At 58.3% G+C, this 24,617-nt stretch overlaps 1 protein-coding gene across 1 annotated transcript; it reads left to right on the forward strand.

The window, feature by feature from the left end:
* The first annotated feature begins 6,422 nt into the window (after positions 1 to 6,422).
* On the forward strand, positions 6,423 to 23,069 carry CYGB (cytoglobin). The gene is made up of 3 exons (XM_068413526.1): positions 6,423 to 6,876; positions 16,883 to 17,114; positions 17,671 to 23,069. Exons 1-3 carry the CDS (start codon positions 6,734 to 6,736, stop codon positions 17,833 to 17,835), a joined length of 540 nt encoding a protein of 179 aa, XP_068269627.1. The 5' UTR covers positions 6,423 to 6,733; the 3' UTR covers positions 17,836 to 23,069.
* Positions 23,070 to 24,617: the final 1,548 nt, after the last annotated feature.

Here is a 24,617-nt window from a genome sequence, read left to right on the forward strand (position 1 = left end):
GTAGGGTGGCCGAGCTCGACGTCCCGGCCAGCCGCCCTGGAGCACGCTGGGCTCCCCGGAGCACATTTCGGTATGCTGTGAAATCACTGAAGCCAAATAAACAGCGGCTGCTGGCTGAGCTGGCGCCCGAGAGGCTGGAAGGACCTTCTTTTCCCTGGCAATAGGCGGCGTGGCTTTCGTAATCCCTGGGAGGATGTCGCTGCTTGCGAGCCCTTCTCTCCGAGAGCCAGTCGGGCTGACACCAGGAAAGTCCCCGCTCTCGCGCCCCAGATGCTGCCTGAGGCCCGGAGAGCAGCCGCAGGAGCTTGCTCCTTCGTGGGCTTGTTTATAACCATACGCTCCTCCGTAACCAGAGGACCATAACTCAGGCTGCTCCACCTCTGTGGGCACGAGCCCTGGGTGACCCCCGGGTGCCGAAAGGAGCCCGGTGCGGGGTGCCAGTCTCTCTGCTTTCTTGACATTGGGTGACCTCAGCGGCCAAAACTGGCCCTGCATGGGAGCGTATTGCTTCCAAACTCTCTTGATTGATGCTGAGAGATGCTTGGTTCAAAGGCAAGGTAATGTGAGCAGCTTAGTTAATGCTCCTTGCCCCAACCCTTGAGAGCAGGGCGGGAGCGGCAAGGCAGCCTTAATGGGTTTTGAAGGCTTTTCTTTTTGAGATATGAATCAATGAAGCTGTACGGGGAGCGTGGATAATGTGATCGGAATAAGAAACAGGGCTTGTCTTTAAACCGGAGCGAGGTCCCTGACGGTGTTTACTTCATGTCCTGGCACCAAATGCAAGATGACATGAATATATTAACTTGCTGGCTTTCCCGAGCAACCTCTGCCATGCTCAGACCAGCTTTAGGAAGGAAAAGAGCAGCACAGAGAATCTGTTTGGAAGTGTTGACTTGTTTCCCAATAACCCTGTCATCCTCGCTTACCGCTGAAGGGTCCGGCTGTGACAGGGGCTGCGCTCCCGGGGGGGCGGCTGGTTCCTGCCAGCGGGAGACCTTGGCATGGGGGGCGAAGGGGAAGGTGGTGACACCGGAGGCTGTTCAGAGTCTGAGGAAGTTTAGCAGCCGGCTGATGCCTTGCCCGTGCAGCCCCACGGCGCTGGATCCGTCACCTGCTTCCTGAGCGAGCGCCTCTTGCTCCATCCCTCCCAGTTGCATCACAAGGTTTCAGTTTCCTCAAATCCCAGGGTGGGACTGAGGGTTTTTGCAACAGTTCCCAGGCTGGGGCCAGGTTGGTCTGTGTGGGAAATGATCTCCAGGGCTGCCTCAGCAGCTTCTCGCCCTGCCCTGCCCTGCCTGTGGGCACCAGGCAGCACCCAGCCCCTCTCCCAGGGCCCCTCTCTGCTTCCTTTTGTTCCCCTGGGTTTCCTAATACTTGGGTTTTTTTTAGATTGTGGGGGTTGGCAGGGATTTTTGGGGAGGGAGGTGGAGAGCTGTCACAAGGTTTGAGAAGGTCACGGGGAGGCTGCGCTGTCCCTGTCTCACCCACCCGCCTCCCCTCTGCCCACTGCTGCCAAGGGTCCTGCCTGGGTGTCTTCATCCCGTCCTTCTATCCCAGGCATCACCCCAGCCCTGCTGCTGTGCTGGTCCCCAGGCTGGTGTCCCCACCATCCCACATCATCCTGCTCCCACAGGCAGGCTGGAGGTCAGGGTGGCCCCAGGGGTTGAGGTCCCCTCTGGGAGCCGAGCTCGGGGCAGGGTCCCACTGGGGGGTTTTCCTTGGTGGCACCACAGACCTCGGTCTGTACAAAGCCACATCTGTTGGACCTTGACTCCAGAGCAGACGAACCCTGTTTCCACGTAAGAAGGAGAGTCTGGGCTGGTTTGGTGTAAACACCTTCCCCACCAGCTCCGGCAGCACCGCCTGAGGTCTGGCTTCAATCAGGGGAGGAAGGGCTGCCCCCAGCTTTGCCCCACACGAGCAGCCTGTGCTTCACTGCCCCGGGGCTGCCCAGGCTGGGGGGGACAGCAGCTCCCTGCGCTGTCCCCTCCCTGGCCCAGCTCTTCCCAGCCCTGTTGAGGACACGGAGCTGGGGGGATCCCAGTCTCTTGATCCTACTGGTCTTTACGAGTAAATTAGCAACCGAGCGTGCCAGCAACGTGGACAATGGCTGCATGATTAAATAGGGGTCCCAGAACAACCTGCATGGGCTCACCACCCCCATGGGATGGAGGTGCAGGCAGCGATGCGACCCCAGCAGGATCTGCGGGGGTCCTGTTGGCTGTAGCCCCTTTTAACCCCCCCGACACATTGTCCTCCAGCCTGTTCCTACACCAACAGCTCGCAGGCCACAGCTGCTGCCGGCACAGAGCCGGAGCATCAGGATCACACACGGGTCTCCTGGGATCAGAGGAGCTGAGGCAAGGAAACCTGCAACAAGCACAGAGCATTTATACAGGCTTTAGGCTAAATCCTTCCCTCGTGGGGTGGGTGGCTGGAGAAGGCACCGCAAAGCTGTTTCCTGAAGTCTTGTTATTCCTTTTCAGGCCAGGATTTGGCAGTAGGCGGCAGGGCTGGATTAGGAAAGGAGAGAGAAAGGCATTGCAGGCTGGGGGCGATGCCGGGTGAGCGGGCTGGCAACCAGGGCCTTCGTTTCAGCAATGACAAGTCCAACATCTGCGGGTGAGACAGCGCAGCAGCCCGGAGCGGCTCTGGGAGGAGGTGAGAGGCAGCTGCTGGGAAGGAGGGAGGAGGGACACCCAACGTGACACCTACGTGTGCCCCACAATGGCCCTCGGCCACCTCGATGGGAGCAAAAATGACCAAGAGCCGTATCAGCATCTTCCACCTCCTGCCATATCCAGCTCAGAGGGAAAAGGGGCAGAGTCGGAGCTGCTCTTCTGGGTGCCTTGGGCTTTACCACACTGCTGCCTTCAGCCTGATTTCACTTAAAATCCCAGGACTGCTCCTGTTCTGGCCAGGTGGGTGTCTCAAGGGACTGGAGACGGGGTCCTCGCTGGACTCCCGGCACCACACCAGCATCAAGGGCTTGGGGCATCTCCTGAAGCTCTTTCCCAAAGCACTCCCCAAGAGACCTTGCGGGGTCTCTTCCCGGGACCACCTCAATTAATGGTGTTTATCAGAAGGTCCCAGGGAGCTGACTTTGCAGGGGACACAAAAACTCACTGGCTTTTTTCCAGGAACCAAATAACGAGGCTGTCCCCACTCATGAGGGAAGGTGGGCTCAGCCCCAAGGGTCTGGATTTGGGGTTTCCGCCTTCGCACCAGAGACAGTGGAGGAGTCAAGGGTGGGGATCTGCCATCATCCACCTCCCACACACCCTGGAGCTGAAGTCTCGTGTTTTTTTACCTTCACCTCCCACTCGAGGATCGTGAGCCAAGTACATTTCTCATTGCACCCAGCGCACGGGGAGGAGGAGAGGCAATGTAGGAGGGCACGGGGGGAGCAGGAAAAGCCATTGGCAGGTGGGTACAGACCCCGCAGGAACATGCGTGGCGTGAGCAGAGGCTCGTGGAGCCTGGAAACACGCCCTCACCCCCTGCGGCCGCGCGAACGGAGGGCGGCTTGAACGGGCACTTGATCTCTCCCTGCCGTGCAGAAGCTGTGGGAGGAGCAGGCTGGGGCTCAGTGCCACCCGGTTGTGGGGATGGGTCCGTGGAGTCCTGGTTGTTTCATGGGGATAACATTTACAGAATCAAGTTTCTGTTAGATTTTGTTTCAGTCTGTGGCCAGCCATGGGATGGTGATCAAGGCCATCAGCAGCTAAACCCAGGGCAGCTGCCCCAGGCTGGCCCACAGGTGTGCTCTACAGCATTAACGTCAGGTTCACTATAAATGGGAAAGCTTGTAGGGATGGGGGGGCTCTTTTTGCTCTGCTCTCTTCCCCCTTCCCTTTTTCTCCTTCTCAACAATTGCTGTCCTTGGAGCAACGTGCCACAACTCTGTGGGTTAAGTATAATTTTGTGTGTTTTGTGTTACGGTTGATATTGGTTTCTTTATTTCATTAAATCTGTTTAAGTTTAACCCACGAGTCTCCCTCCTTTTCCCAATTCCCTTCCTCGGTTGGGCAAGGGACATTGGGTGAGAGGACAACTGTTATTGTTCAGCCCTGGGTGTGGGCTAGAGGCACATGGGAAGGAGGTGGAAAGCAGGAGAGCTGCGATGCTCAACTGGGGAGGGGAAAGGGATCAGGGTATTGAAGTGAACTGAGATCTGAGAGAGATGTGGTGATTTCTTCCATACAGATTACTCAGGCTGATCCCATCGCAGCTTCCTGCTGGCCATAGGGACCATGTTTTCTGTCCCCATCCCCAAGCCCCACATCCCTGAGCCACCCTGCCACTGTGCTGAGCTCCCCTCTGTGACAGCACGCAGCAACCACGGGCAGCTTGGGCTGGGCAGGGCGAGCAAATGCCATCCCAGCCCTCGGGGCTGCCACCTCCCTCTGGACAGCACCTTGCACCAAAGGGTCCCACCCTTGATTTATGTCCCGTGTTTGGGACAAGTCGCAGAAGTTCAGAGCTGTTGGGGTTCGTTTGGGATCTTTGAGGCAGCGGAGCATCGCTGCCGCTTTACTTGCATCTCCTGCATGCGGAGAGGGATGGCACGTGGGAACGGGGCTGGGCTGCTGCCAGGACCAGAGGGGATGTCCCCAAAGAGGGAGGCAGAAAACTCCTTCAAAAGGCTGGGGGATTTCTCACTCACTTTTCTAATATTTCTAAATGGCGACTCTTGAGCCAAGACCCTTTGACTCCCGGTGCTGGGGAGCAAGGCGAAGCGCCTGCTGCAGCCAGGCTCACCGTGTAACCAGGCTGTGAGCCCAGCATCGACTAAAGCACGAGGTATGAAAGCTTCAGAGCCCTTTTCTTTAAACACACGGCAAGTAATAACTTAACCCATGCTCCACCTAGATTATCGCCTGAGCGTTCATACTTGTCAGAATGTGTTTTTCCCTCTTTGCTAGCGCTGCGATGCAGTTTTGCTCTGGTTTTAAGCTGGGTTTAAGTGCAGCGCCTCTTCCCCTGCGTTTTTAAGGGAGGGTGACAAGCTTGGCCATGCCACCCTGGGTCCAGAGGGGTTTCTCTGCTGTGCAGTGGCCACCCGGGGCCATTGTAGTTAATATTTGAGCTGGGGCTCACAGATGCTAATCCCAGTGGCTAATGGACAGGGGGCAAATCCAAACTTAAAGCTGGCTGGTGAAAATCTGATGGTTTGGAAGCCAATGGTGATGTTATTGGTGACCTGAATTGTGCCCTACCTCCAGCCAGGTAGGGTTGGCTGTGCTGCTGTGTTTGCATGCTGGTGGGTTTGGCAGCTCCCAGCTGAGCTGAGCTTTGTGTCCCCAAGCTGAGGGGTTCACGGACACTTGGGGCTCCCACTCGGTCCCAGTGCAAAGTCAGTGGGGGACCCACAGTGGGGCACCCATGGGGAACATCTCCTCCAGCTGTCCTTAGATCTGCAAGAGCAAATCTGCTGACACCACTGGCCTGGCTGCTGGTAACCGAGGCTGGGTTTGAGGAGAAATACAGCAAAAAGCCTCGACAGAGCTGCAATAACAAAGCTCCAGCCCCGCAAGGGGCTCAGCCACCCCCCAGCCCCTGCCTGCCCTCCAGCCTGTCTGTCCGTCTGTCTGTCTGCTCACCCCACAGTGGGTGCGGGAGGTGGCTGGGCACACCAGGCTGCTTCTCCTGTCTCTGATCCCCCTCTGGGGGATTGTCGGTTATTACAAGCCTCTGGAGTATTTGCCTTCTCTCTGTGCAAATGGACTGCGCTGAGGGTTTAATATGCCGGATTTTCTGGGAGCTGGAAATGGCATTTGGGTAAAAACCAGCCCGAAAGCCCGCACGGGGAGGCAGCGGGGAGCCTGGCGTGGAGGTGTTCCCGTGCTCCTCGTCCCTGCCAAGGTGCCACCGGGAGCGATGCAATCGCAGACCAACAATAATAGATTCATTTCACGAGCGCCTTAACTCTGGATCCCTTTGCACTCGGGTCCTGCCACGAGAAGGGAGAGCAAATTCTTGTCGTTAAAAAAAGTCCCCGTGGGACGGACTGTGATCTCCTTTGGGTGACAGAGGGATGCTCGTGGGTGGGGGGTGCCTCCCGCTCCCATCTCACCCCGACCCTGTGCAGCCCAGACATCAAAAGGCGAGCGAGGATCCGTCTTTCAAAGCACAACCGCCTGCAGAATCAGGGGGGAGAGCGGTGGAGCCAGCGGTTGGGATAACTTTAACTCTGAATTTCCTCTGAGCTGTTTACAAGGACCGGGGGAAAAAAAGAAACTTCCAGCCCTAACCTACCCCCATCCTCATAGAGCACCGTCCTGATGTTGCCCAGGACATCTCCCTCATCCCTCCCTTTTGGGGAGGGGAAAAAAAAAAAGGGAAGGAGGGAGGAGTGGGAGAGAGGAGGAGAGAGGGAGAAAGTGAGCTCACGTTCGCACATTGAAGAGGCTGGTCTTGCGATGCCTTTGAATATTTTACTTTTAGGCAGTTCCCCGTCAGTCAGCCGCACGCATCCGAGCCGAGCTGAAGCCATGGACAGCACTAGGAGATCTGAAATCTAACCGCATGCATCACACCGCCGGGATATTGCTTTTAAATTTTATATAGAACCACGCCGACAGGCAGCTGCGCTCACACACACACACACACCCCTCGGTGTCCACAGAGCACCCCAGCAAACACCTTGTCTCTCCTCGCAGGATATACCCGCTCACACGCATCTCTCGTTATCTCCTCCTGGCTTCCCGGAGGATCGTGCCGGCTGTTTTTCATGGAGAAAGTCCAGGGAGAAATGGAGATTGAGAGATGGGAAAGAAGTGAAGAGATTTCAGATGCAGAAAAGAAGGTTATTCAAGAGACATGGAGCAGAATATACGCAAACTGCGAGGATGTCGGGGTCTCCATACTCATCAGGTATTTAAAAAAAAAAAAGGCAAAAAAAAAATTAAAAAAAAGAAGGAAGCAGCAAATCCAAGTAAATCTCTTTATAGCTGAGCAAGAGGCAGAACAATATCTCTAACTGCAGGGAGATGAGTGACAGCGAGTGGGGAGCTGGCTGGGCGCATCGCTAGGGGAGCAGGCAGGGTTTCACAGCCTGCCGCTGATTTCCACACCTTCAAGCCGGGTGGCGGCGGCGGGGGGAGCTTTGCCGGGGACTTTGGGGGAAGCTGCTTCCACCGCAAAGGTCACCTTAGCCCGCAGACGGAGCCGGGGGGGTGGCGGGTTGGTGGGGGGGGTAGCGGCGCTGGGCTTGGGTGGGTGGGGGGTATTTTTTTTTTACCCCCCGCGGCTGGCTGCGTGCGGATGGCATCGGTGCCTAGCAGGCTGGCGGGTGAAATAATGCGAGTTGGGAGCCAAGATAAAACCCAAGCAGGTGTGTCTCCGAGGGCACCATCTGTCCCTCCGGCGGCAGCGTCGGCGGGAAGGAGAGCGCTGAAGTTGGTGGTGGGAAAAGGGGGTATGGGGGGCGGTGGGGGGGGACAGAGCCCAGCCGCCCCGGGAACCCCCCTGGCCGATGGCCTGGGGTGTGCGGCACAGACGGGCAGCTCACGAGCCCCGTGCGTGCGCCCGAAGCCAGAACGGGGGAGATGATGCTCTTGGGGGTGGGTAGGGGCAGGTGGGTGTGCTCGCGGCGGCTGGGGGTGCCACCCTCGTCTGACTGCCCCAGGGAGGCACAGAGTGTGAATCCCGTGGGGTCCTGTGGGCGCTGGAGTTTGGGGTGTCAGCGGGGTGCAGGCTGTTTCCCTTACTGAAGGGGGGAGAGGAGAGGAGGGCGGGCAGGGCGAGGTGAGGGGCAGGCAAGGTGCATGCACTGATCTGTTGGCAAACAGCAAAGATGCTCCCAGAGGGACAAAGCTCCGGGCGCCCACCCCGGGCACCAGCACTGCAGGGAAGTCCCTGGGCAGGTCCCGCCGGGACCCAGCCCCAGCCACCCCGGGCAGGAGACAGGGCACGGGGCTGTGTCCTCCCCGTGTTGCTCCTGCAGCAGGGCACTGGGGGTGCTCAGAGAACCCCTCGGGTGGATGCGCTGTTTATTAATGATCATCCAAAAGTTTTCCAAGAGGCTGAGAGCTAATGCCTTGAGCCCGCGGGATCCGGAGGGAGCAGAGGTGCCAGGTCCCCTCCAGGCTCGCTGACAGCGCTGCGATGGGATTTTCCTAGCGAGACCTCTCCTCAGAGAATCCAAAATGACTTTTGAGTCCCCTCTCCACCTCCTTCTCAAACGTTTCCTTCTCTCAGAGCCAGCTGATGGCTGAGCCCGTTCCCCCGAGGCCCCCCGCTCCCTGTAGCCCCCCGGGGCAGTCAGGAGGGGTGACAGCCAGCAGCTGGGGTCACCAAGCCCACCTGGGCTGGGTCCGAAGCCCACTCAGGGCAGAGGTATGGTGGATGCAAAACTCCCCTTTTCTCCATCCCATGAACCTCGCATGGGGCTCGGTCAGCAGAAGTGCGCAGCCAGCTCCTCACCTGGCACCCAGGTCACGCCATGGCTCCCCACCCATGGGCGCAGGGAGCGTGTCCAGGTGCCCGCGGCTGGCACCGAGGGACTCGTGGCAATGCCACGGGGGATCCACCCAGGGCAGCTCATTGCTTTTGGTGTCCCTGTGTGCAGTTGTGGGGCTCGGAGCAGGGCTGGGGACAAGGGACAGCGAGCTGTGGCAGTGGGGACCGTGTGGCCAAGCTCTGGTCCCAACTCAAACTTTCCCAGTAGAAGTTTCTGGTCCAGTTTTTTTTTTTCCAAGGAGAGTTGTGGCACCGTGGTGAGGGGTTTCCCCCCGCTGCGCCAACAGGGCAGGACTGAGCTGGCTCCTGGGGGGACTCTGGGCTCCTGGGGACCCTCTGCGTGCTTGGCCATGGCACGTGCCCTGGCACGTCCCAGCTAAGCCCAGCACCCGCTCCCTCAGCCAGAGCTTCCCTGCGATGCTTAAAGCGAGGTCTGGACTTCCAGCCCATGTCCCCGGGGATGGCAGTGTGATTTGGGAGAGCTACTGTCCCCTGTGCACCCGCCTGCACCCCCGTGCCACCGCTCCAACGGCCGCGCTGCCCCCCCGGCAGCAAACCCCAGCCCCAAAGGGGGCTTCGTGCTGCTGCCCTGCACCCGCTCCCACCCTGCGCTCCCTGGGGAAGCAAAAGCAGGGCAGCCCTGGCCGGGGCTGGGGGCACTGGTGGCTGCTGCTCTCCCAGCTGCATTTCCCAGCTGGTATCAGCCGTTGGGAGAAGTGGGTCAGGCGTGGAGGCCACCGGGAGCCTGGGCAGGCAGCTCCCGCTCCCCGAGATGTGATTCAGCAGCTCCTGAGGTCGGGGCTGGGGAGGGGGCAGTGGGCGGGCGCCGGTGCAGTGCGAGGTGACCTGGCCAGCACCCCTTTGGGTGTGCAAACGTGCAACGTGCCGACGGCTGAGAGCTTTACCCGTATGGGGCTGGTGTTGCTCATTGCCTTGCTAGGGAAACTGAGGCAGAAAGTGATGTGCACAAGGGTGGCCGGGGAGAGGGGAGGGGGATGCATGGCTTTGGGCCCCCCTTTGGTGCAAGTCCACTGTGCAGAGCAGTAAAAGCAGGTGAATCTGTTAGCAGCCACATTGGTGGGGTCGGGGTTGGAACCGGGGAGTTGCCTGTGTCTGGTGGCAGAAGGTCTCTCCGGGCTTTCCTGCTCTGTCCCCTCTCCATCCCTTCGGAGCTGCTGGGGACAGGGAATGACTTTTTCCCGTGTGGGAAGGGCTGGGGCTTTGCAGCAGCTTTGGATGTAAAGGGTTGAAATGAATCTGGGGCCGGATCCTGTGCCCCGAGGGCGGAGGCAGGGAGGCAGCGATGCCCACTCGAAAAGCAGCGATGGGGAGGGCTGGTGCCTGTGTCCCACAGGAACCCAGTCCAGCTCCCTCTGCCCTTCAGCCCCTGCCCAGCAACTTCCTCCTCCACCTCCAGCCTTTCTATGCTTTGCAGATGGGGAAACTGAAGCACAGAGCTGGGCATTGGGTTCCCAGCCCTCGTGGCTGTTGCTAGGGCTTGAAGCCATAGCAAACCCCCGCGGCCCCGCCAGCAGCACAGTGGGGTCCTGATCCCGCGGGGCCTCTGGGGTCCCAGAGGACGTAAACACGGATAATGGGGGCTTCTGGCTGAGCAGCCACTGAATCTGCACTGTGCGGTTAAAACTCTGTTGCTAATTGACAATTTCCTCGGTGGGGGAGCCTGAGGAAGTACAGTCTCCTCGCCATGCTCATCTTCCTCCTCATCTGCTCATCTTTCTCCTCCGGAGCTCAGGGACCTCTGCAGGCTCCATCTCCCAGCCGCTGCCTTAACCCTTCGGAGCTGGAGCTGGGGCTGGAGCCTCGACCTCCACGTTTGGGGCTGTACGTTTCGGCTGGGTCGCTCCCAGCATGGCTGGGAGCCCTGGGCTGCAGCTCGCCCATAGCCTCCTCATGCCCCTGGGCTCGTCACTGTGCCTCAGTTTCCCCATCTGCAATTGAGGAATCAGTCCTTTTTGAAAAACACCCCTGGCCCCAGGCGCGCGAGGGGAGCGGGGCAGCCTTCAGCAGCTCTGGCGTCTGCGTTAGCCCTCGCTGTGCGGCGCGGGAGCCCTTCCAGCACGCGCCCGTCGCTCCCCCAGCGTCCCCCTTTCTCTAACGCCCTCGCAGTGGTTTATTGTCAATACCCCACAGGGGGATGCAGGCACCGGGGTGGCCCAGCGCTCCCGCTGCCCACCCTCTGCGGCACACAGGGGCTGAGAGCACCCAGGTGAGCATCAGCGGGGGCTCGGGACCCTCGTCCTTTGCAGACCCCGACTAAACCCGGGTCGCCAGGGCTGAAGCCGCAGCCTGTCCTGACCGTCACACACGTTCGCTCCCACACCCACACGCACGTACCGCGGTCACAGATGTGGGACCACACAACTTTACGGATCCCATCAGAGGATAAAACCCAGGGACAGTTTCTACCATCCCCCAGGCAAATCCACACGCCGAGCACAGGCGGCGCGACCTGCCACGGCCACCGCAGCCTATGCCATGTCCATGGGGTTTCTCCATCGCTGTTCCCCCGTCTCTGCTCCAGACCCATCAGCTTTCCCAATTCCCAGCACTGTTACCTTCTCCATTGCTCCTGAGGTGCTCTTCCCCCCTCGGGAGCTGCAGGAGGGGAAGCGAAAGGGTTGCCAATGCGGAATTAGGCCCCCGCATTTCGACAGCTGCTTGGTCCGAGCTGACACACCTGGATTCAGACAGTTTGCAAAGAGCTTTGAAATATAAAAGTACTCCTTGGATGACAGGCGTTATTGTAAGCTTGAGGTTAAAATAGAGCCTGAGCAATGAGTCTGGCCATGCAGAAACCCCTTTTTTCTTTTTTCAGCCGAATCTAAAAAAATGGGTTGAATTCACCCAAAAAGAGGCATTTAAAGAAGTGATTTTGCAGCTACCCTCAAAGCCAGCATGTGTTTTGTGGAGGTGACCGCAGGGAAGGGGCCTGTACCTGGCTGCTGACGGGTACATTTCAGAGCAAAGCAGCTCAGAGAGGTCCCCCTGCTGCAATATCTTGCTTTGAAAAGGGCCCGATGAAAAGCCCGACCCTCTGTGCAGTGATGTCCCTGTCCCACGGCTTGTCACACGCCCACGAATCATCGTGGTCAAGCTGGAGAGATGTTTTTCCAGAGAGCCCAAGAGCAGCAGGGCTCGGCTGACAAGGACACGCACGAGGACCGTTCCCCAAACCAGCAGCCCCCTCCGTGAGCAGCGAAGGGGGCGAGGGGGGTTTGATAACCTCTGTCTAGAAACAGCCCCTCTCGTACGGCTGCGTTCGCTCTCTGATCGCAGCACCTGGGACCAGCCCTTTCGGCTGCTTCACGGCCAAGGCGGCTGCACGGGGGATCCCTGTGGCACATCCCGCACCAGCACGGCCTCGGGGCTGCCAGCAGCTCCCGGCGTGACCCGAGAAGAGCCTTTCCCACGTGCCCTGTCCCAGGGCTGCCCTTGCATCCCTTGTGAGCTATGCAGGGCTAGAAAGATCCCACTCAACACCCCGAGAGCTGCAAGGACATCCCTGGCCAAGGGAAGCAAAGGCACAGGGGGGTCGGACGCTGTCCCCTGAGGGGTTCCCTGGCTGGGGACGTGCTGGGTGTGTTGGTACCAGCCCTTAAAACCCCTCCCCGGAGCAGGAGGCGAGGGCCAAGTCTCCGCTCTGCCAGCCGGCTCTGTTAACGATGCTGTGCAGCAGAGAGGGGCTGTACCTCCAAGCGTGGCCCCACGAGCAAGCATCACATTTTAGCATCGTTTCCTAATACCCACAGACCCTGCCAGGCCACGCTGGCCCCGCTTGGCAGGGCTGTAGGAGGGGTGCCTGGTGCGGGGAGTGATGCCAGTGACAGGGTGGAGGGGGACAACGTGGCCGCTCACACCCAGCGGGCAGGGGCACAGGCAGGGACAGAGGCTTGGCTGTGGAGAGGGGCAGGGACACAAACGTGGAGGGGCTGAGGATGATGCTGTGGATGAAGGCACTGAGCGAAGGGGATTGCAAGGGCTGGAGGAAACCAGAGATGTGTGGGAAAGCCACTTTGGCACCGTTAATTCATTTATGTGATGAAAACTGCCCTTGCCCCTGGCCTAAAGGCTCATCTACGCAGCCAAGAGGCTTTGGGCTGAATCCACATCCATGGTAGGGGAAGACACCAGCACTGAGGACTGGGAGGTGCGAGTTGTGCCCACACGAGGAGCAGGACGTGCCCTTGGGAGTTGCTAGCTCGTGCCCAAATGTATTTGGCTGCATCTTTGCTGCTGGGTCCTGTCCCCGCCTCACTGGGGTGTCCTGGTCCCTCTGCCCTGGGGCTCTGCAGTACCCGGGGCGTTACAGCTCCACATTGTGCTGGAGGCTGTGCCTGAGGCTTTGCAGCAGGCTGTGGGCTGTACCTGGAGGAAGGCCAGCCACACCTCTTCTTCCTCAGCTGGAGAAGAAGTTGAATTTAGCACCAGTGTGTGGACTGGGGGGGCTTGGCCCTTTTCCTTCCAGCCCTCCCCACGCCGGAGCTGGAGATGCTGCCCACCACCATCTCCACTGGTTCATGAGCCCTCGGAGAGCGGACACGGGCAGAGCTGTGCTGCGGGGGCAAGCAGGCACCATCCTCTTCTTCCTCCAGTCAGAATTGCCTTTTTCTGCCTCGCTGGGCAGTGGCATTGCCATGGCTGAGCCCTTTCTCACCTTGGCCTGGGAGCTGTGAACAAGGGCAGCACCCAGCACCCCTGCCCCAGCCTGGGAATAGGAGGATAGACTACAGGTGGCTGGGAGGAGCGGGGGGAGCACGCAGGCGAAGCGGTGAGACAACCCTCACCGTAATAAATAGCAGCACCACACACCACCTGCCCACCCCTCATCAGCTGCTTTGTGGGCACCCAAGCAGAAAGGAGCTGGAAGGAGAGGTTTGAAAAGGGACGCGGAGAGACTCCGGGCTGAGTTAGAGAGAGCTTCTCCCACGTAGAGAGACGAGGCGAGAAAGCTTTGGTAGGAAAATCTAGCAAAAAAAAAAAGTCTACAAGTGCTGGCTGGGGGCTCAGCTGAAGCCTCCCAGGAGCTTCGCTGATGGTTTTGCCCCATGGTTTGCCAACAGGGTAAGTGAAGCATCAAGGGTTTAGGTGCTAAGGGGGACCAAGCGAGCACCTTCCTTCCTCCTTCCAGCTGGGAAAGCAAGGAGATGGCTGGGCTTGAAGATTTATTCCGTACAGGATTTGCTCTGCTGGGTCCAGGGAGAGGGAGGAAGATGGGGGAGATGGGAGGAGAAGTGACATCTCTCCTCCTGAACAGAAAACAGGTTCCCGGTGACTGCAGTGGTTTTGCACCTTAATTATTTCCTTTGGCTCTGCTACTGGGAATGGTCGTGTCCTTAAAGTTGTTAAAAGGGCAAAAGAGAGAGGAAAAGCAATGCTGACATCCTGGCCGTGGGTCCAGATGTAGCTCGCAGAGTACAAATTAGCGGGTGCAGAATGGAATCGCTTAAAAAGAAATTTAATGAGATCGGTACGCAGGCATCTGGCTTCTGTCAATCATCATTTTGCGTGAGATGCAATGGTAAATATCGTCCTTTTAATGACTCCGATGAAGAAAAAGAGCCCAAAACATACACACACGTAATGAGCCAACAGAATTCTGGAGCCTGAGATGTTTGACCTCTTGAAAAATGTTCTGTAGATGGAAAAACCCCAACTGACACCTCTTCTCATTCGCTATTGTTTGAGTTATTTTATATATTTCTTCTTCTCCCCCCTATTCCTCTGGTTATATTTAACCTTTGTGTTAAATTAATCTTCTCTGTTTATTCACTACGGCTGAGCGAGCCTCCTTCCCTCTTCATCTTGGTTCGACAACTCAAACATTTGCTCCGGGCCAGCAGCCCTTGCTGCAGGCGCCTGCCTTTCCCAGCCCCACGGAGAGGCACTGGCCAAGCAGAGATGGCTGCGGGTCTCTGGCCGGCCACGGGTTTGCTTTTCAACTCGAAGCAAAGATGGTTTGGGCTCCCCTGTTTCAGTTCTCCATCCGTGAAAGCGAACGGAGAGCACACGGGGTTGAGCCCCTGAGCCAAGGGTGTTGCTGGTTTTCCATCCCTCTCGCAGGTCCCTTAGGAGAGCTGCTGGGCTTGGCTCCCACGGGGACGTCACCTGGAGGGTCTGTGAAGCGGGGAAAGGTTGGAAATCAAATATTTGGATCCTTCACTGGCTGGGTTGGGGACTTTTTGGGGTTTAATCATTCTTAGCTCCTGGTGTAGCCAGCTGGAAGTGGCAGAGAGGTGATGGGGATGCTGAAAGAGCCTGGCTCAGAGCGGGAATTTTTCTCAGCTCATTCCCTGGGTCTTCACAACATGTCCTTGAGCTGAGGTCACATAGGGCATTTCAGGGAACTTCCGATCATTTGGGATTCAGAGGCTTGGGCATGCATTGACCGGCTGGCAGCCTCCATCCCCTGCGTCAGGGTGGTCTGTGGGCAGCAGGTCCCACTTCCAGCAGCACCCCCTGCTCCCAGCGCCCAGGGGGAAGCCAGACAGAGCTGGGGGAAAAGATCTGCTAGCAGGGACGGCAAAACCCTTAGCTCTGACCTTGGTGGGGTGTTTGATCTTGGGGGCTGCAGCAGCTTGCGCAGAGGTGGGCAGAGATGGGACAGGAGGATAAGGATCCTGGGGCCGAATGGAAAATATGGTCCCATTAAAACACAGAGGAATATTTGTCCTGATGGGAAATGCTTGGGGCAGAAGTCTTGAATCCCGGGAACGGTGCTATCTGCGTGGCCCCAGCTGGCTCCGTCCCCCAGCCAGGGGACCGGTGTCCATCCCCAACCGCCCCTCGCTCCGATGGCCTCTTTGACGGCTCTGAGCTGAAGGAGATGGACTGAGCATCTCTGTGGGGACAGGAGCTGGAGGCAGATGGGCCTGGGAACGATTTCTCCAGACAGGGACCAGATGTGTCAGGAGGAGCTTTGCCAGAGGAGAGGCTGCACAATAACAAGAGGAGTTTTGTCACGGGTCCCGCCCTCCCTGGGTTTTAAAAGCAACACCTTGTCTCCCCCTTCCACCTTCCTTCCTCCCCCACCCCTTCCGCCGCACACTCTTCACACCTCCGAAACCTATTTTGGGCCATCTGATGAATCCCAGATGCCTCGGGGAAGCAAGAGAAGCAGCGGGTGTGCTCCAGGAGCTGCTTCACGTCGCTTCCTTGGCAATGCCCCCAAGCTTTCACAAGCCAACGGAGCGGGGGAAGGAAGGGAGGGAGGGGGGAAAAGGAGGATAACAAAGTGGTAAAGGAGCCTGCTCCTCAATATCACGATTATTCGTGGAGTGGTGAGTAGGGAAGATGATCCCACCTGGTCCTGGAGGGAGGTAGGGATGGTTGGGAAAAGGGCTGGGATAAGTTCTCATGGTTTGGGATGGTGCTTGGGGAGAGGGTTACGGCAGCCTGGGAGAGGGGAGGAGGCAGCCGGGTGTCAGCCTGGAGCTGGGGACAATGGAGGACAGCCCTGGGAGCTGTCTGCCGCCTCCTCAGCATCCTTCTCTGGCTCCTGTCCCAGCGAAGGGGGGCCCAGGAGGAGGCAGGGAGAGCCCCATCGGAGGGAGGGAGCTGGGTGAAAGCGGGGAGCAAACGCTGCTGCTGTTCTCTCCTGTGTAAAAGGGGTGGTGAATGCGACTCGAGTGACTGGCTGTGCTGCTGGCATCGACGGTGCTGGCATCGGTGGCCCCAGACCTGCACCTCATCACCTCGTGCCCTTCAAACCCCCTCCAGCCCCCCTGGGAGATCAGCATGTCAGCTGCAACCGCAGCTCCCTTTGCTCCAGCTGCATTTCATTGGGGTTGATTTAATCCTGCAGAAAAGAGGGTCCTCAGGTGTTTGGGGCATCCTCGCACTGGAGGAACTGGCTCCTGGCATAGATGAGCAGTGACACGAGCTCAGGGCTGAGCTTTCTCTGGAGGCACTGGTGGGGCTGATCTGGTCTAAGGGCATTTGGGGTGGGGGGGCCTTGGGGTGATGGGGCCAGGGAGCTGCTGTGGGACTGGGAAAGAGGGACCAGGAGGGGCTGGCTGGGGTAAGGGAAGAGTTTTGCTGCTAATCTCCAGCTCCCTGAGACAGTACACGATGTTCTGATGTATGTGGGCACGTACACAGCATCTGGCACGCCTGAGCTAGAGTCTCCGGGTGTCAAAGACTTGGTCTTTGCTTTGTAGATTAATATCCAGCTGGGATGCCCTTGTAGCAGATAGAGAAGGTTGAGGAGAAAGGCATTAACCTGCTGATTTTCAGGCAGCTGAATGCCACAGCTCCTGGGCAATTCAAAGAGAAACCCAGCCCTGGCTGTGTTAGGTGCAGGGGGGTGGTTTCCAGTGCCTCCACCACTCCATGCTTTGCTTTAACCTCTCAGCCTGCTCTCACCCTCCTGATGGTAGTTCGTGTCTATTCTTTCTTGAAGGTTTTTTGTCAACTTCCCATCGGCCAAGCAGTACTTCAGCCAGTTCAAGCACATGGAGGACCCGCTGGAGATGGAGAGGAGCTTGCAACTGCGTAAGCACGCTCGGAGGGTCATGGGTGCCATTAACACTGTGGTGGAGAACCTCAATGACTCCGAAAAGGTCTCCTCTGTTCTGGCCCTGGTGGGCAAAGCCCATGCCCTCAAGCACAAAGTGGAGCCTATCTACTTTAAGGTAAAGGATGGGGGGAAAAAAAAAAATCTCTGGGATGCTTTAGAAATTAGGAAGAGGGCAGGAGAGGGGGAGCTGTGGCGAGGCGGTGGATGGTTGGAGGAGGTTGGCTGGTTGTGGGGTGCAGTGGCTGCTGCAGTGTCCCACAGTGATGCTGTCCCACCACTGTTCCCAAACGCAGCCAACGCTGGAGCATCAAGTACCTCTCCCTGCCCAGGGAAACCCTCCTGCCTGCAGCCCCTCCAGCGTGGCTGTGGCAGCACGTTCCTTCGTTTAGGAATGAAGCATGATAGAAGGGACTCGATAACTTGAGGTACCCAAATTAGGGAGATGCTTGAACCTTCAAGGAGCACCCCATCGTGGCCGGGTCTCAGGGCAGGCTGGTTACCTGCCCCGTCTGTCCCCCGGGGTGTTGGCAGACCTCCCTGCTGTCTGTCTGTTCTGCAGAGGGTTGTCATTCCCAGAACTCAACAACAGGATTGAATTGGTTTTGTGGGAAAAAGCTAAATTTGCTGTTAGCTGGAGAGTTGTTAACCCTTTGCTGTCCTCATCCCTCCAGAAACTCACTGGTGTCATGCTGGAGGTCTTTGCTGAAGAATACGCCAATGACTTCACCCCGGAGGCACACGGCGCCTGGACCAAGATGAAGACCCTCATCTACACCCACGTGACGGCGGCGTACAAGGAGGTGGGCTGGGCGCAGTACCCCACCGCCACCCTGTGAGCGGCCAGTGGGGCCAGGCGAGGGGCAGGGAGGGCTTCGCTCCCCCCAGGACTTCACTCTGGTCTCTTCTCAAGATCTTCGCTCAGTCTGGGGAGCCCGGTAGGGCCAGCTCCGTTAGCTGCCAAGTCACAATTTGATCTCCATGGGGTTTAAAAACAAACTAAATAAGCCAAAAAAATAGAACCACGAAGGGTGTGGGTGGGTCGGGGTGAAGCTGTTGAAGGGGATGCAGGGGGTGAGGGGAGAGCGTTGGTTGTTGGCTCCATCTTACTGCCCTGGCCTGTCCATCACCACTGCCCAGACCCTGCACCTCGCTTGCGCCATCTCAAAGTCCCTTGCTCGAGCTCTGCTGCGCGGCAGTGACGTGCAGCCCCGTTTGCTGATGAATGACACGACCCTCGTTTTACCACACAAAGCCCCCAGGTGAACCTGGCCCCTTGCTTTTAGGGGTGTGATGCTTCTGGGGACCGCCGGCTGCCCAGCTGGTGCCGAAACTGCTTTGCTTTGCACTTTCTCTGCTCCCTGGGCAGGGTGGCAGGGTGGCAGGGCCGGTGGCTGTGGCCGGAGCCGCTCTCTGCTCTCCATCACCCTGCACCGGGGGCTGGCAGCAGCCCTCGCCTCTCCCGTCACCCACAGTCCCCCTCCTTGGCTGGCTGTTGTAAACCCTCCCGGGGTGGGAGAGATGTCCTCCCCCAGCGTGAGAGTGGGGAAGGAGGGGGATGCCTTTGGGCAGCTTGGAGTACGGTGCCTCGGTGGGATCCCTGTGCCAGATGTGACAGATGCAGGGAGCTGGTGAGCCCACCCGCCTCCCTTCAGCTCCCGCGGGCAGCGGGGACGTGTATGAGGATGGGTGCGGGTGGCCCAGGTTGTGCCACTGCCCTGGGAGCTGGCGTGCGTGGGTCGGTCTGTCTGTCTGGCAGCCAGCACCGTGGTGGTGCAGGGACGTAGGGCTGGGGCAGCTCTGCCCCGCTCGGTGAGAAGGGGGTTCAGGAGGGGGGAAAAGATGAAGTGGACGTAGCAGGAGGGATTCCTGGGTGTGAAGGAAGGTCCCTGGTCTGTTAAAATTAATAAATACCTTGTTACATAGAGCATATCCCTGCCCTCCTGGGGAAACTGGGCTCCTTCAAATCAAGTGCCTGGTAGAGGTCAGCCCATGAGGAGCTGTGTCCCTCCTCGGGGGTGGCCATGCTCCCGCCCATGCCTGGCAAAGGGCTCTCCCCCCCCAAAACGAGACATGGCCGCAGGGCTTGCAGCTCTCCTCCTGCCTCCCACACCGACTCCTCCTGAAGCTGTGGGTGAGTCTGCTTGGTTTCTGCCTCAGTTTCCCCTTTGGTTACAAAAAAAGAGAGGAGGAGCAGCCCCATTGCCTCCCGCTTGGGTTTTTAGGATACTCTGGGGACTGAATCCCAAAGGGTTGGGGGGGAATCATCAGATGTGCTCAGAGGCTTTGGTGTCTTTGCCACCCGGTGTTTCCCAAAATGTCTGTTGTTTGTAAAGCTCTAATATTTAATATTAAGGGCAATGTTACCTGTTGAAGTGGGAGGGGGGTTTCCCTTCTGAGATTTCCTCTGGCCTCACTCCACTGCTGCCCCCGGGAGCTGGCAGCTTTCTGGGGAAGACCAGCTCCTCTCCTGGATGTCGGCTTGACCAAGCCCACAGTCCCCAGCTGGGATCCCCACGGCTGCCCTGGGGACATCCCCCTGCCCTGGGGACGCTGCTGGAGGGGCAGCAGAAACTCTTCCCCATGGCTGACCTCCCTCCTCCGGAGCAGCCAGCCAGACACTCCTGCTTTGCCCACCCGCAGCCGCTTCATTTGTGCTTTTAATCATCCCCAGGGAATAGGGTTTTTTCCCTGTTTCTGGTGTTTTCCTTCCATGCCAAGGGGCTCCTCTGCCCCCCAGCCCTGGCATCGCTGGGGGGGTGGCCAGCACCGGGTCCCTGCTCCCAGAAAAGCTCTCAGGGGGGTTTTCCCCTTTCCTCCGTGGGCTGTAACAGCAGGTTTCTGCTCAGGATCCGCGGGAGCCCGTACGGAGGGGCAAACCCCGGAGCCCAGCCCTGCTCCTCCCATCGCTCGTGCCAAGGTGCTGGTGCAGCCCACACCAGGGCAGTGACCATGGGGGATGGCTGCTCAGAGTGACAGCAGAGCAGATGTCTTCTCCTGTTCCTCTGGGCTTGGTTGGATGGAGCCCAGAGCTTGTGCCATCACCCAGTGCCCTGGCTCTGGTCAAAGAGGGATCTGGGGAGGGCTCTAAACCTCTTGTCCACATTCCCCAGCGCTCCCTCGCCTTCCTGCAGAGCCCTGGGACCAGGGTTAGTCCCCAAATAGCCCCAGGACTCCACTAATGCCCCCACAGCTGCTCTCTCTGGCCTTGCAGCTCTTACCTCCCTATGTCCCATGGTAAAACAGGTGGAGAGGAGCGATGGAGCCAGGAGCTACGGCACGTCCTGGGTGGAAATAACCGCTCAGGGCACGGCTGTCCTTGGCATGGCAGCGTGCAAAGTCATGGGGTTTGTAAAAGGAAGGTGACAAGTGATGCTGCTTCGCTGATGGGAAGGGCTGTCGTTTAGGGCCAACACCCCCAAAATCCAGCCCAGCAGCCTGCATCCCTGACGTTTGAACGTCAGAGCCGCTGCTCATCCCCTGCACGGCTGGCGAAGGCCGTCGGACATCAGGGGCTGGCTGGTGTCAGGATGAGGCCTGTGCAGATGGGGAAAGACCTGTTCGGTCATTGACTTCTCTCCATTCTTGTGCTGGAGCGCAATCGCTTGGAGCAGGACTGTGAGATATTATTTTTGGGTGCATCACGAGCACAGCTCCACCGATTTCTGCCAAAGCCTCGGGGCCAGCGGCGCATATTTTCGCCGAGTTCATGTACTCCCCGTGCTCAGCGGATGCTGGGCCAGGGGTGTTTCCGTATGGGGATGTTTCATCTTTACACAAAGTTCACACATTAACCTTTGAGGTTAATATGCTCCAGGTGGGAATTTTTATTTTTCAGTGCAAACCCTTCCTCTCCCTTCCCAAATCCAAAACTGGGTTCAGTCACAATCAGCAGGGAGGTGATTTTGGGGTGGCTGGGAAGTCCCCGTGCTCATGCCCGACCCACCTGTGTGCCATGGCTTTGGGGGAGCAGCAGTGAGGTCCCCCCACCTCACCTTTGAGCGGGGCTTGGTTTCTTCTTTTTTCTTGGCATCTCTAGAAAAAAAACTGACCCAGGACCTCATGCGCCCACGCGTGTGTGTTGGGTTTGGGGTTTTTTCCAGGCGCATTTTTCTAAAGCAAATCCAGATGTGTGCAGCTGCTGTCCCTCGAGGAGCACCCCCCCTCCATCAGCCAAATTGCAGGCCAGTCAAATATCCGCAAACAAAAACATGTTTATTTTTACCAGCTCTGTAGGAAGTAAGATGAAGCGGGGAGGGCGGCCGGGGCAGAGCTCGCAAGGGGAAGAGACAGAGATGAAGCGAACACCCCCTCTTCGCCGCCTGCAGCAGAGGAGGCATTGCTTAAACCGGGGAAAATTCTCATCTGGGGAGAGATGAAAATGAACAGAAAAAGGAAAAAAATACCATTCCAGAGTGACAGGGTTGATAAAGGCCGTGTGGAGGAGCAGAAAGGGAGGCCGGGTCTTGGCTCTGAGCGCGGCTCTGCGGTGCACGCGCGTGCACAGCTGCTCCCTGTGACTGCCGGCACCATCGCCCCCGGACCCACCGCAGCCGGCTGGGCACCCGCTTGTCCCCCCTTGTCCCCACTTCGCTTCAGGCCCTGCTCGCTGGGGATCGGCATTTCACCTCCCGGCACTTGGGCTGAGATAAGGGCGCTGCCCACGCGCGCTTTGGGCTCGGCTTTGCTCCCCTTGACAGCGGCAGGTAGGGATCAAGGTGTTCCCCCAAAATTCACGGGCGAGAAGCTGGGGGCTTAGGACATGGCACTGTCATGTGCTGGTGACCAGCCATTCTCTCCCCTTCCCTGGGGGGGACCCCCATGTCCCCCAGCCCCATTCGCCTTCCCCAGGGATGCTCCCCGAGTGCTCCTGCTCTCTCTGCTCCCCTCCGATGGCCGGGCTGTTGCAGCTGCCCCCGTACAAGCCAGCCAAGCTCTGCTCAGAGCTGCGGCCCCTGTTCCCGGGGCAGGATCCGGCCCCTGGCTCAGCCAGTGCCTCTGCCTTAGCATCAGGGCTGGGCTTGGACCTGCGACCGGGCTGGGAAAGTCTTTGTGCCCCTGCCAGCAGCAGATGAATGCTGAGTGGGGAGGGGGATTTGGTGTCCCCAGGGCAGGGTCCCCCCCACTGAGTGCCTCATCCTGGCTCCCTTTGGGGACACCCGTTCTTATCAACCAGCTTGTGTCCTCCCACCCCAAGTTTGACGCTGCGTTTCCTCAGAGGGAGCTCAGCGTGGGAGGGAATGGAGAGTGTTAGGTTGGGATGGGACACAGATCTCGTCCACCCTGTCCCCCTCCATGGCCAACGCTCACAGCAGGTATAGCTCCATATACACCGGCCAGCTAGAGACACCCCAACGCCACCAGAGCCAAGGAACCCCTAAGGACCTTGTGCCACCACCCTTGTCTTCTCTTATGGCAAGACAAATCCCCACAGCCAAGCCACAGGCTCTCCTGGGGGACTCCTGTTGCATCTCTGCCAGTTTGCCCCCGTAAAGGGGATCCCAGTGTCTCCCTGCTCTCTGGGGAGGTGCCCAGCGACTTCAGCAGGGACCAGATTTTGGCCGGCTGGCCTCTGGCCCCTGAGCTCAGCCTCCCCTGCCCTTTGACGTGGGGAAGCCGCCCTGGTGCGCTGCTGTCGGTGCGAGGACTGCTCTGGGCCGGCGCCAGCGGTGCCACACGGACGGGTGGAAGGGAAACCCATGAGCTCACCTTGGACCAACTTATCCGAAAGGGAGGGACAAAACCACCCGCCTGGGTCTGACCTATCGAACAGACCACGACACTAGTTATTTTCCATAGCTGAAGTCGTCTCTAATTGTTAGTATGTCTTCACCAGTCCCACCGCGACCCACAGACGGTGGGGTCTGATGTAACTCCGTGTCTTTCCTGTTACTGCTGCCGATACTGTCCCTGTATGTGTTTCTCGGCGCTTCCGTGCTGGTTTTATACATGCCGTTTCGTGTACGATGGGTGTAACTTGTTTTTTTTCTTTTTTTGTAGGTTTTTAGTATGTTTGTAACCAGACAGAATGGTGTTATTAAACCGAAACTTGTATCTTCAGTGGATAAATCGATCAAACCCCTCCAGCTCTTCTTGGTTTCTTTCTGGTGGGGTGGCTGCGACGCTGGGGGGTGTTGGGGGGATGTGGGGGCTGCCCTATGGCCAGGTGTGTCTGTGGGTGCCTGCTCGCTCCGGGGCACCAGCGAGGGAGCTTTGCAGCTGGAAAGCAGCAGCCAAGGGAGGAGATGTGCCCTTCGCTGCCCTTCTGCACCAAGGGTGGTGGAGCTGGCTGGGGACCTTGTACTGATGGGCTCCAGTGAGAAGGGGAAGGTCTGCTCCTCCTCCGGGCTCTTCGCTTGACTTCCAGGTACGTTGTGCAAACCTCTGGGGACTCTCCCTGGATCAGGAGCCATTCCTGTGCCTTCGCCAGCCCAGCCAGCCCAAAATGCATGCAGGGAGGATTCGCTGCACGGGACCGGCAGGGCCTTTCCCTAACAGACGTCCTAAGGCTGATACGCAGCCTCCATGGCACGGGAATCCAGGCAGGCACTGAGACGAAGGCTCCTCCGCTGCGGGAGGCAGCGGGGCAGAACTGGACATCACCAGTGGTGATGATGGCCACAAGATGCAGCAACCGCGACCTCCAAGAACTGTGAGATAGTTCCCAGCCTTCAAAAATAACAAACAGCTCCCTGAGCAGCAGGAAGCAAGTTTTCCATGGCTTTGTCCCACGTAGCTCCTCCTGTGCCTCTCACTGCGGCTGAATCACGTTGCAGTGGGATGGGTCCCAGCACGGTTGGGTCATGTCGTGGTTTCCCTCCATGGGTCTTTCCAGCTCTCTCTTTTGCGAAACAGGCCTGTGATGTATTTGAGACCTCTGTCAAATTTGGTTGACACTGGCCAACATTTCCAAAGTTGTTGGTGGAGGACGGATGGACAGACAGACAGAAGCATGTTGTGGTCCCATGAGCCCCATGTCCGTGGGATGCAAGAAATCCGAGCAATCCTTTTTATTGTGCTCCTCTCTACTGATGCCAAGTACATCAGCACAATTCAGAATGGGCTCTCAGGGAAGGGCAAGCTCGACCCACCGGGGTGGTAGAAACAACCAGCACCCTGCCACAAGCAATTTTAAGGGGAGCAATCCCAGCATAGGACCCCGGTCTGAGGCTGGGGGGGCTCTCAATGGGGTCTGAGCGGGAGGAGGGCAGAGATCGGTGCCTTGGAGGCTGCCCAGGGTCCCGGGGAACCTGATGCTGACTTGTCTCCTGTTGGGCTGAGGGCAACGATGAGGTTCTCCAACCCTGCACGTTATGGGGTAGCTCTTGCGTGGGCAGGCACTTGAGCTAGTACAGGGTCCCCAAGCTGCAGGGACTGAGGTAGCCATGCAAGGTGGGGGGGGGCCTATTTCTTCCCCTATGGCTTAGCCAAACCAAGCCCAACTGGCCATGGCCATGGAGAAGGGAACTAAAGGCCAACCCATGTGGGAAGGGGAATAACTGCCTGATTCAATGTGTCTTCTCCTGCTGCATCTTTTTTTTGGGGGGAAACTGCTTGGGGCTGTTAATGTGACTAATAAACCATCCTTGGAGTCTCCACCACATCCTGTGTACACTTCCAG

The sequence above is a fragment of the Nyctibius grandis genome, chromosome 15 (genome assembly GCF_013368605.1).
Source record: "Nyctibius grandis isolate bNycGra1 chromosome 15, bNycGra1.pri, whole genome shotgun sequence".
NCBI lineage: Eukaryota > Metazoa > Chordata > Aves > Nyctibiiformes > Nyctibiidae > Nyctibius > Nyctibius grandis.